Below are 12,907 nucleotides of genomic sequence, written 5' to 3'. Positions count from 1 at the left end.
TGGAGCCGCTCTTGTACGACAACAGACAGTCAATTGACCGAGAACACTTTTGAGACATAAAGACATTGAGAAAAACAGTCACTGAGCAATAAAGGGTTGTTAGTTATCTGGTGATGCCGGTACATTTTTTTGTTTTTGTTTTGGTTTTTTTGACAATTGTGCAAAAAGATGCAGACTGGATGGATGACTATAAAAAGACATTTGCTTTTTTTCCTGACTGTCTGACATCAGTTTGAAATCAGACTAAACCTTTCCTGTTTTAGGTCAGTGAGGATTACCAAATTTCTATTTTCTAAATGACAGAATAACAAGAGAAGGATTTTTTATTTTTTTTTAAGACATATTGTCTTGGCTAAAAAGCATTGGCACCCCAATATTTTTTTAGCATGACTGTGGGTATTCATGCCAAATAAAAACAAGACATCAGAAAAAATCTGAACCTTGAGATGGCTGAATTAGTGCATTCAAAAAACAAAATGCTTAAAAAGAAAATCAGTATTAAGGTTTAAGCTTGTGTGACATTCCAAAAAATTGGGGAGGAAAGACATTTCCTTGGAAAAGTGCATTGGCTGCACAAAGTCAAATTGATGTACTGACTTCTGGGCTTGCGTGACCGATCCAGGGTGTACACAGCCTCTGGTCCAAAGTTAGCTGGGATAGGCTCCAGCTCAGAATGAAAAAAAGTCCTTCCATACAACCCTTCCTGTGACTTTTTATTTATTTATTTATTTTTTTAAATTGAAAGTTTCAATAAAACTGCCCGATGACAGAATCAATGCTCCTCAAAGTGTGTTTTTAATTTCATCATCCTGGTCTGATGCTCAGCTGGACAGAGAGCATGATAACAAGATTTACTATTCTGAGTTAAACTGCTCTTCAAGTTTAGTAAGCAGCATACCAATAATTGTTATCCACACTGCAGAAGTGTTTTTTTCCCCCCAACTCACAGACCAAAGAGCTGAATCGAACGCCATGTACAAAACTTTGAACACCAAAGCAGAGCCACCACAGTGTTAAGAGCAAATTCTTTATTCAACCAAGGATGCACAAACAGCGTGAACAAAGATAATTTTTAAAAAAATGAAGAAAAACTACAATAAACAAAACACACTCAGAGGTGGATAGAAAGATCACGATGGAAGCTAGTTGACAATAAAAAAAAGGAGCGAAAACTAACACAGAGTTAAAACAAAAGGTGTTGGAAAAAACACAGCTGTAGACAAATAAGAAAAGGAATTAGCGTAAAGAAGAACCCTAAATACTCTAATAGAAAACAAAGGAGAATTAAACTTAAGGGAGCAGTTCCTGGACTACACAAGTCCAGAGAACGGAACAGAACAAGATAACAAACGCCTAAATTACACAAGAAAAGATCATACAAGAATTTAGGGAGGGGGGGGGGGGGGGGGGCAGACAGAAAGACTTACAGGGGAAACCAAGTTTGAGGCGACTGTGAACGCAAACAACACAATCAAACAGGCCAATAGCAATAGGCAACAAAATCCCAGCAACTAGCTTCCCATCTATCTGGTGCTTAAGAACCTAACTAATCATAATGCCAAGCAGGTGTGCGCCAGAGGCTCCGCCCATCCACCATGGCCAGGGAATGGAAAAATACTGAATGTCAGCAGGCCCAGAGCCTGGAAAAATACAGTATCAGCAACAGAACGCAGGATCATGACAAGAGCTGAATTATACATTTCTTCTGGTGCTGTGTATTACTGTGTCAGTATTGCATTAAACCAACCGGTTCAATTGCAAAAAGAATAAGACTATATAATACAAAAAGTCACTTTTTTTGTGGTCATATTCACCAATAATTCCTTTTCAGCACTTTTCCAATGTTGTGTTCATGTCTTTTATGAAAATGTCTTGTTTTTGTATTAGACCAATGCCAGAGGCTGCTTTTACTCAAGTATCATTTTGGATAAATTGTACTTGTCAGAGTAGTTTAAATGCACCATACTTTTTACTTGAGTATTTATGCAAAGAAGAATCAATAATTTTACTCCGCTACAATGATCGACATGCCGCTCACGACTTTTATTTATCCATTATTGCGTGCGCGATCTATTTTTTAGACTCCATCTTTGACTTCCACATGGAGCGCCATTGTGCCAATCCAAGGTGATCACACGCATGCATACACACACGCACACCCCCCCACACACGCACACACTCACAAACTCAATGAGACTGGTCAGCAAACAGCTTCTTCATTCAGTCATTTAAGTGAATGAAGCAATGTTTCTGTAGGGCCCAATGCATGTGTTGTTGGTTTTTGGGGCCTGGCGGGACTTGGCAGAGGTCTTCGCTCTTAGTGAATGTCATTCTTGCCGCTTTTCCTCAACAGATTAATTGTTCCCTAATTCTCACGGCTGGTCTTTTTTTGCATGTGTTCCCGAGCATTTCCTGTTTGTCTGAATGTCCGCTGCCATTATACAGCCAATCCCGGTATAGCAGCTGGCAAAGGGAACTTCCCCCACCTCCCCCTTTCCCTTCCAAACAGAGTCCAACCACTATGAATAGTAATGCATAAACCAGCAGGGACACGGTGTAGGAGAGCGAGGAAAAGGAAGCGATAAAGTGGAGTGTTTGGAAATGTAGGGGTTATATGTGGGGGGCTGACGACCATTTTAAACAGTGGCAGGTGTATGTGGACTACCATTTATGATTAATTTTTAGATTATTTGACGTTCATGCGCTGACTTTATTTTTTTTAAATCTGAAATTACTCACAAGTTACTCTTGAGTAGTTTTTTCACTGAGTAGTTTCTTACTCTTACTGAAGTAAATATTTGGAGGACTACTGCTTACATTTACTGAAGTCATATTATCCTAAAGTAACTGTACTCTGACTTGAGTACAATATTTGACTCCTCTACCGACTCTGACCAATGCTGTCTGGTGGCACTTTACAATTAGAAACTAAAGAATTATACTTTATACATGGGTTACTAGGTACTTTAACACAATGAAAATCCTAAATAAACTGATATGAGTCACTAGATATGACATTAGGAATTTGTAAATACTTTATAAATAGTTTTTTAGGTACTTTTGTTAACACATTGTGAAGACCAAATGAACTGGTAGGAGTCACTAGATAAGAACAGCAGCAGTTGGCCAAAACCTACATTTAGCTCTACTGCTTTTTCCATTAGTAGCTCATGAATTATATTTTTTACATTTAAGTTATTTTTAGATATCCTAATGACCGCAGGGTAAAAAAAAATCTAACAGGGTAGCAGAAGTTTAAATTTACAAAATCGTGCTCCAGCACTTAATTGTTCCAATTTATAACAAATTATCAGACTTTATTAGATAATAATTAACCTATTTATAAACAATAACTAGAATATGTACAACATTCATACACACGTGGACAAAATTGTTGGTACCCCTTTGTTAATCAAAGAAAAACCCACAGTGGTCACATAAATAATTTGAATCTGACAAAAGTAGTAATAAATAAAATGTAATGAAAATCAAAATCAGACATTGCTTTTGAATTGTGGTTCAATGCCTGTAGCCAGCCTTCCTGGACGTGGCAGCAGGAGAAAAATTTATGACATATTGAAGAGATGGATAATACGAATGGTAACAAAAGCGCCCAGAACAAGCCCCAAATAAATTAAAGGTGACTCAAAGGTCAAGGTACATGAGTGTCAGATCGCACCATCCATTGTTGTTTGAGCCAAAGTCGACTGCAAGGGAGACGATCAAGGAGTTATGTTCTGGGGTTGCTTTGCTAAATTTGGCACGGGGTATCTTGAATCTGTGCAGGGTACAATGAAATGTCAAGACTATCAAGGTATTCTCGAGAAAAATGGCCAGCCCAGTGTAGGAAAGCCTGGTCTCAGCCGCAGGTCAAGGTCAACTGGATAATAACCCAAAACACACAGCTAAAAACAGCAAAGAATAGCTAAGGGCAAAACATTTGACTATTCTGAAGTGGCCTTCTATGAGTGTCATGAACCGAACAGAGGATAGGACCCAAAAATGCACGACTCCAAAACAAATGGACAGTTTCAAAAAGAGAGGTTTAATATATGGGCAGAGGTCGGTACACAGGCAGGCAATCCAAAAAAAGCAACAGTATCCAAAAACGTGAGGAAAAAGGCGAGGTCGATAATCCACCCGGAGTGGAATATGTTTGGTAGAGAGCCAAACTCGCTGACCCACTTTGTAGTTCGGGGCCGGTGTCCTCCGACGGTCAGCAGCAGTTATGTATGCTATCCGTGGCGCAGCAGCATCTGGCGGGCTCGCTGCTAGGTCCTCCTGCTGAGTCTCACGAAGGTCAATGCCGCTGGAACTGTGGACTCTGGGGCTATGGCAGGAAATAGAGATGGTTGGTAACCATGTACAACGTGACAAGGCGATAGACCAGTGGATGCAGAAGGGAGGGAATTGTGAGAGAAGTCGACCCAAACCAGTTTCTCAGACCAGGATCGTGTCTCCTGTGAACCGGGACACCGGAGCCCAGTTTCCAGGTCCTGGTTCAACCTCTCTGTTTGTCCGTTAGTTTCAGGGTGAAACCCAGATGACAGACTGACGGTAGCACCTATGAGACTGCAAAACCCCTTCCAAAATTGCGAAATGAATTTCGGACCCCTATCAGATACCACATTCTTGGGGAAACAATGGAACTTGAATACCTGGTGTATCATTAACTCGGCAGTGTCTTTAGCTGAGGGGAGTTTCGGGAGTGCAATGAAGTGTGCCATCTTAGAGAACCTGTCTATGACTGTGAGAATGGTGGTATTTCCTTTCGAGGACTCCGTCACAAAGTCTACGGAGATGTCTGACCAATGACGTTGTGGTATTGGCAGGGGTCGCAACTCCCCAGAAGGACGTTTACGAGAGGACTTGTTAGCAGCACATACCTGGCAAGCATTGACATAATTGGTAACATCCCTTTAACATTGGGCCACCAAAAGCGCTGTTCAACCACAGATTTGAGTCTTGGCAATGCCTGGGTGACATACAGTCCGGTTAGTGTGAGCCCAGTGGATGACTCTTCCCCTTAAGGTCGGAACCACATAAAGCCTGTTTTCAGGGCAATTTTCAGGACTAAGAGTGTTCTTCAGAGCCTCCTTTACCGCAGTCTCAATGTCCCAAACAAAAGCAGAAACAAACATGACTTGGGCAAAATGGTTTTTGGGTCGGACAAAGAATTCTCTGCGCAGAAAATGCGCGATAAAGCATCTGGCTTACCATTTTTAGAACCCAGTTGGTAGGATAACGTGAAATTGAATCTAGTGAAGAACAGAACCCATCTAGCCTGCCTCGCATTTAATCTCTTAGCAGATTTAAGATATTCGAGGTTCTTGTGATGTGTCCATACTAAAAACGGAGTATGTGCCCCCTCCTAGCCAGTGCCTCCACTCCATGAAAACCACCTTGACTGCCAGCAGTTCACGGTCACCTATGTCATAATTTCTCTTGGCTTGTAGAGATAAGCACAAGGATGTAATTTACCATCCTTGAGACATTTCTGGGAGAGCACTGCTCCTATACCGGCATCAGACGCATCAACTTCTACCACAAACTGCTGTTTGAGATCTGGCAAGGTGAGGATGGGAGCGGAGGTAAAGCTCAATTCAAGTTTCTGAAAAGCTGCCTGACAAAGCGGGTTCCATACGAAAGGTCTGTGTGGCAAAGGCGAGGCTACAGAACTGAAATTTCAAATGAACTTTCTGTGATCTTGCCCATAAAACTGCCATCTGCAGCGTAGGTGTTGCGGTGGCGTTTTATTTGAAAGGTTCTAAGGTGCATGTGTCTAACGAGGAGGGAGTTGAGTAAGTTAGCGTCAGAACCAGAGTCAATTAATACAGGTGTATGAATTTCTTGATCAGGAGAGCATAGTGTCACTCTAGGAAGAACCCGAGTAGAGTCTTTCTTCCTTCATGAAATTTAGACTCACCGCTCCCGTGCCCTTGCTACCGGCACTGGCAACCTTGAAGTGACAGTTGCTCACGGAATGACCCAACTGCCCGCAGTAGAAGCACCGCCCTTCCCAATGACGTTCCTCAGGGGAGAGACGGAACCTGGCCAGTTGCATGGGTTCATCCGTGGTGACGCTTGCCAGTGGATTGAGACCGGAATCAGGGGATCTGCCCTGGTTTGGCTCGTCACCGAGGCTCGTCCTTCAAGTGCGCGGTGACACAGCCCTCCGCCGAACTCCGTCCATCTCGCGATCCAAAAGGTCCTTGTCAATTTTTACGGCGAGAGTGATGAAAGTGTCCAAGTCGGTCAGCAGGTCTCGCAGGACCAAATGATCCTTGACGGCGGGGGATAGTCCTTGAAAAAAATGCATCGAGCAGTGCCCTATTATTCCACTGACTCTCAGCTGCTAGAATGCGAAACTCAATCGCGTAATCTGAAACCATGCGCTTGCCTTGGTGTAAGGTGACAAGGGAGCGAGCTGCCTCACGATCTGGTGTGGAAAACTGAAAAATCTGCTCCATAGTCTTTACGAAAAAAGCCCACAAATGACATGCGGCGGAATTGCAGCTCCATTCAGCAGTAGCCCACGCCTCCGCACGACCAGTCAGGTGGGAAATGACGAAAGCGATTTTTGCCCGCTCGGTGGGGAAGGCAGCTACCTGCAGGCAAAGTGGAGTTTGCACTGAGTGATGAATGGCTTAATATTCCCAGAATCTCCAGAGAACCTCGCCGGTCGAGAGAGCTGTGGGCAGACAGCAGCGGAGGTGGCAGGTGGTTGCATGGTAACTGCTTCACATGAAAAGCTTGGTACAGTGGCGGCATTGGGTGTTGTGCCAACTGGTTCCTTCTTCTGAATCATTTTCATAAGAACTTCAAACTGTGAGGCCACCTGTCTCATCATTTTGTCCTCCTGCTCTGACAGTCCCTCTAGATGAAGGTGGAGGGCAGCAAGCTGCTCATCCTGCTTCGAGAGGCGTTGACCCTGCGCTTGAAGGGCTTTGCGCTCCGGGTCTGAGTCTGCTGGGTCCATGTTATGGCCAGTTCGTTCTGTCATGAACGGAACAGAGGATAGGACCCAAAAATGCATGACTCCAAAACAAATGGACAGTTGCAAAAAGAGAGGTTTAATATACGGGCAGAAGTCGGTACACAGGCAGGCAATCCAAAAAAGGCAACAGTATCCAAAAACGTGAGGCAAAAAGGCGAGGTCGATAATTGGAACAAGGTCTAGTCTTACTGTGAGTCGGTGACGTGGAAACAAGGAATGCTGGACCGCGACGACAAGGTACACCAAACTGGCGACTTGAAAGAATGAGAGGTTAAATGCAAGGGGTAATTAGGGTGAACGAGGCACAGGTGGTGAAGATGCTCTCAGGAGCAGGTGTGTACAAGACGGGGAAAACAACAACCGGAACACACACCCATGACAATGAGCCCTGATCTAAATCCTATTGAACATCTGTGGAAGGAGCTTAAACATGCCATCTGGAGAAAGCACCCTTCATCCCTGAGAAAACTGGAGCAGTTTGAAAGTTACAAATATCATTTGATTGGATTGATTGCCTCAAAAGGTTGTGCAACAAAATATTAAGGGTACCATCATTTTTGTCCAGGCCTGTTTCATGAGTTTGTTTTTTAAAATAATTCTGCTGAACATAAATTAAAAAGTAACATCTGATTTTCATTTGTTAATTTTCCTTACATTTTTATTTATTATTACTTTTGTCAGATGCAAGTTATTTCTGTGGCCACTTTGTTTTTTTCTTCTTCACGTATATACAGTGCCATGAAAAAGTATTGGCCCCCTTCACAAATTCTTATATTTTTGCACAGTTTCCCTGCTTTAATGTTTAAGATCATCAAACAGATGTATGAAACACATACAGTATAACCCAAGTGAAGTTAAAATGCTGTTTTTAAATAGTGATTTCATTTATTAAGGAAAAAAATACTATAAGTATTTAAAGTTACATGGCCCTGTTTAAAAAAAAATAATTACTCCCCTTGTGAAATCAGGAATCTATTGTGGGTAATCACAATTTCTGGTTATTTTTCACTGATGACACCCAAGCCTGATTACCTCCAGACCTCTTCAATCAAGTAATCGCTTAAACAGAATCTGTCCCGACAAAATCAAGTCAGACAAAAGATCTAAATAAGCTGCAACAAAACGACACAATCCAAACAAATTCCAGAACAGTTGAGAAATAAAGTAATTGGCATCTATCAGTCTGGAAAGGGTTACAAAAGCCATGTCTAAAGCTTTAGGATTCCAGCGAACCATAGGTAGAGCCATTATCCACACATTGAGAAAACATGGAACAGTGGTGAACCTTCCCAGGAGTGGCCAGCCTACAAAGATTATCCCCAAGAGAACAGCAATTACTCATTCAGGAGGCCACAAAGGAACTCAGGACTACTACTAAAGAGGCCTCCCTTGCCTCACTCAGTAAAGGTCAGTGTTTGTGTTCATGACACAACATGAAAAAATGGCATCTATGGAAGAGTTCCCAGGCGAAAACCACTGCTGACCAAAAAGAACAAAGGCTCATATTACTTTCGAAAAACAAAACATCTGAATGATTCCCACGACTTTTGGGAGAATATTCTATGGACTGACGAGATAAAAGTTGAGCTTTTTGGAAGGTAAATGTACCACAGCAATTCAGAACAAGAACATTATACATTCAAAACATGATGGTGCTAGTTTGATGTTCTTGGGCTGCTTTTCTCTCTCAGGACCTGGACAACTTGCTGTGCTTGATGGAACTAAGAATTCCGCTCTTTAACAGAAAATCCTGAAGGAGAATGTTCAATCATCTGTTTATGACGTCAAGCTAAAGCGCACTTGGGTTCTGCAGCAGGGTAACAATCCAAAACACACCAGAAAGTCAACTATTAAATGGCTTAAAAGACAAAATGAGGGTTTTGGAGCGGCCTAGTCAAAGTCCAGACTTGAATCAGATTGAAATGTAGTGGCATGACCCTAAGAAGGCCGTTCATGCTAGAAAACACTCCAATTTTGCTGAATTCAAACAATTCTGTAAGGAAGAGTGGGCCAAACTCTATCCACAGAGATGTAAAAGATGCATTGCCAGTGATAGAAATAACTTGATTTCAGTTGTTGCTACTGAGGATGGTTCAAACAGTTATTAGGTTTAGGGGCCATTTGCTCTTCACACAGGGCCAGGAAACTTTGAACACTAATATAAATACAATAATTTGAGAAGGGGGAAATACTTTTTCAGGGCACTGTACATAGTCTAGCTTTTGATGATCAGACTTTCAACAAAAATGTATTGTAGAAATAAATCACTAATATTAAAATAGCCTTATTATAATTGATGTATTCTAGACAGTAAAACTTGAACATTTAACTGGTTGAATAAGAAGGAAAGGTTAAAAAAAGATTAACACCTGAGCGCTACCCTAAGTTTTGCAGAGCGTGCTCGAGCATTCTCTTTAATATCAGCCTTTTCTGGGGTGATCACCTTTTTTTGCAAAGGATGCCAGTACACACTTGCTCTATCCTTTTTTGTCTCGACTGACTTTTCTCTTCCTACGCCTTGCCTCCCCAGGCCAAAGTGATACTGTTCTAAATTAGACAAATCATCACCCTGAAGGAAGCGCTTAACCAGTCGGTCTTCTAGTGAGTGAAACGTGATGACGCAGAGACGTCCTCCAGATTTCAGTGCTGTCCGGGCAGTGCGCAGACCAGCGTGAAGTTCGTTCAACTCATCATTCACAAAGATACGCAGAGCCTGAAAGGTTTTTGTGGCCACATGCGCAGGTCGGTGCAGTCTGTCCTTTCGAGCATAGATAGCAGCTGCAGGAAAAGATCCTAGAGACAGACAGACAGACAGATTATAAAGTCTACATTTAAGTATTTATGATAGTTAACATTTAATTACATAAGGAACACAAAGTAAACAAGAAACTAGAAAAATCCATATCGATCGGGCCCTGGTCTAAACGTCGTTTTATACACTCTACATAAATGTATTCAGTAAATAGTTTTGTTGTAATAGAGGAATCTTTTTCGAAACTGACAGCCATGTTTAGTTTTTTTCATGTTCATCTTCCTTACTTGGAATACTTTGATTTGAATTGGATATGTCTTGGTCGTTCAAATTTTCTGGAAAGCAGCATAACGTTAGCACACTGAATGGAAACATCAGAAGAAGCCAAGACACCTCAACCTGCTCCTCTTTACATGGAAAAGCTCTGAGACTAAACTCCTCACCCTATCTCTAGGGCTGAGTCCAGTCACTTTACATAGAAAACTCATTTGTGATGCTTACACTCCTGACCTTGTATTTTCGGTTGCTTCCCAAAGCTCATGACCATACTTGAGTGTGGTAAATAGTGGTAGATCGACTGGTGAATTCAGTGTGACATTGTTACAGCAACCCTTCTAATGCAGACGTTTCACTAATACACTGTCTGCTATTCCCTCACTTGTGAGCCTCTGAGATACTTAAAACTCTACCAGTGGTATGATTTCACTCTCAACCCAGGAGGATACAATCCATCCTTTTCCAACTAAGAACCATGGTCAGATTTATGGAGGCTAATTCTCAGCTGAAAACAGTCTCAGTAAAAGATGCTCACACTTTGGTGATTCCATCAAGACCACATCATCCTCAAATAAGAAAATAAAAGAGGAGATCCCCAAGCCACCAAACTGGACTCCGTCCATGGCCTGACTAAATCTATTTTCTCAATATAGACAGGGAATAGAACGAGCAACAAAGGGAAACTTTAGTGGAGACCAATGTCCACCAAGAACAGATGTGACTGATTTATGGACCAACTGGCTAGCAGTTGTGAGTCCCAGACCCTGTGCTGCTAGAGCACCCTCCACAGAGCATGACAAGGCACACGGTAGAATATCTTTTCCATGTGCACAAAGCACATGTGGACTGGTTAGACAAACTCCCATGTACATTCTAGTAGAGTTGCTAGGATGTAGTGCTGGTAACGTGTTCCACGACCTGGAACGAAAAACACATTGCACAAACTGGATCTGGGGTTCAAATGATAGCAGAACTCTCCTTTCAGTTACCCTGGAATAAAATGTGTCCAGAAGGCTGATAAGCCTCAGTAGTTGGAGCAGACATTCTACCACCCACCGAGTCGTTGAATTGAACAGAAAGAATGGCTCATACATGTGATACTTGGATATCCAGAAGGACTGACCCTACGTATGACTATGACTTCTCATTTCATTTCATATTTTTCTTGCCCAGCCTTCCAGCAGATGAGTTCACAGACGGCTACGATTTCACACAATTTATGCCACAAAAAATATGTTGGCGAGTTGGGATTGTTATACGAGTTGTATGCGTGTGCGTACGTTTGTATGTGTGTGTATGTTTTTGTGCGCGGGTTCAACAGGACCATTTTGACAAAACTCGTTTTTTATGTTACTAATAAGTTTTACTTCCCCAAAATACAAAATATTTGTGTGCAGATATGAATATATTGTGTGTTTGTGTGCCTGTGAAATTCAACATTTTTGGCCTAAGCTCTTCTGAAAATTCAAGTGTTATTATTTGAAATCCTGCACTTCAATTGGTCGAGAGATGAGCTTTCATGAACTTTATGCAGTGTGGATTTGTGCGTGCGTGTGCGCGACTGACCTGCAGCCTTGCAGGTTGGTCATATCCATTTTATGAAATACGAGTTCTAGATGACAGAGTCTTAAACTCAAAACACACACAAAACACAACCAAGAGTGGAATTTTATAGAATATTTAATGAAATCTACGAGGGATCTATAGGGAAACACAAAGAGGATAACTACAGGAAGGAAATAACACTAATACTGGTGAAAAGAAAAACAAAATAGGCGTATAAAAAGGGAAATAGGACATTGTGTGCTGCTGGGCTAAAAATGTGAACGTGAGCGTTTAATGCGTTGAGTCAGAGCGACAGAGAGCAAAGTTGGGATTTTGTGTGTCGCTAAAAATTTTCCCAAAATTATTAGGCACTAATATTGTACATTTTGGCAACGATTGCAGTGTCTACTCACGACCATAGATCAGCTGGTCGGTGGAGTGGTCTGTGTCAGTCGTCTCAGGATGCGAGGAGGTAGGTTTGGTTGACGAAAAAGATGCAGAAAAATGAAACAAAAACCCATAAAATGGGTTTAAAATCATATATTAATATAAAATACTCCCAACTTTGTACTCTTTACTCATAGATCAAGCATATAGAATGACTTTAGTCTTGGCAAATCAACTGCTTATTGTTCAATCACATTTCATGCTGCTTGGGGTTTCAAATCAGGACAAACAGTTCTCAAAGTCTTGCAGCTGCATCGGTAACATTGACACACTGACACAGACATCAAGGCATACGTTCGGAATATTTCTCCAGAGTTCGTGAAATATCAAAATGGACATTTTATCTTCAGTTAAAAACAACTGAATGGAAGTTTATGGGTTGCAGTACTCTCAAACACCAGTGGGTGGCGCCTTGAGTGCAAGTTTGAATATTAAGCAAATAGTTCCTTGCTGTATTTGTCGATCTGTTAATCTGTCTCAGCTTGGTCTCCCGGAGAGAGAATCCCACCTTTTGGCTGCTGTGAGTTCAAACGAAGAAAAGGACTCTTTGATGACTGTAAACCAAGATTTCGAGGGGACCTGCTAATTAATTTAGGGTCCAGTAGGCATCTTCTAGTGGTTGTCTCGAACAGCAGGGCAGCCTGGAAGAATGCAGCCCATCAGGTAGGGGGAGGTTCTGGCAACTGGGTCAGAGTCCCTAAAAACTCAACTTGTCGTATTTGGAGGAGAAAGAATGCTGAGTTGCATCCAAAGAACACCACACCTACTGTGAAGCATGGGGGTGGAAACATCATGGTTTGGGGCTGTTTTTCTGCAAAGGGACCAGGACGACTGATCCGTGTAAAGGAAAGAATTAATGGGGCCATGTATGAAAAGATTTTGAGTGAAAA

The 12,907-nt window shown here is 41.9% G+C and overlaps 1 protein-coding gene across 4 annotated transcripts in view; it reads right to left on the bottom strand.

The window, feature by feature from the left end:
* Positions 1-1,013: 1,013 nt before the first annotated feature.
* The window catches only part of mettl15 (methyltransferase 15, mitochondrial 12S rRNA N4-cytidine), a 120,136-nt gene continuing 108,242 nt past the window's right edge, over positions 1,014-12,907 (bottom strand). For all 4 annotated transcript variants that reach the window (XM_061758659.1, XM_061758677.1, XM_061758667.1 and 1 more), the window contains one exon: positions 1,014-9,790. In XM_061758659.1, the coding sequence (XP_061614643.1) occupies positions 9,360-9,790 (431 nt within the window). In that variant the 3' untranslated portion in view covers positions 1,014-9,359. The remainder of the gene's footprint in view (positions 9,791-12,907) is intronic.

Source organism: Phyllopteryx taeniolatus, chromosome 2, assembly GCF_024500385.1.
Source record: "Phyllopteryx taeniolatus isolate TA_2022b chromosome 2, UOR_Ptae_1.2, whole genome shotgun sequence".
NCBI lineage: Eukaryota > Metazoa > Chordata > Actinopteri > Syngnathiformes > Syngnathidae > Phyllopteryx > Phyllopteryx taeniolatus.
Note: the sequence above shows the minus strand (reverse complement) of the source record. Positions and strands in the feature narration are given on the sequence as shown.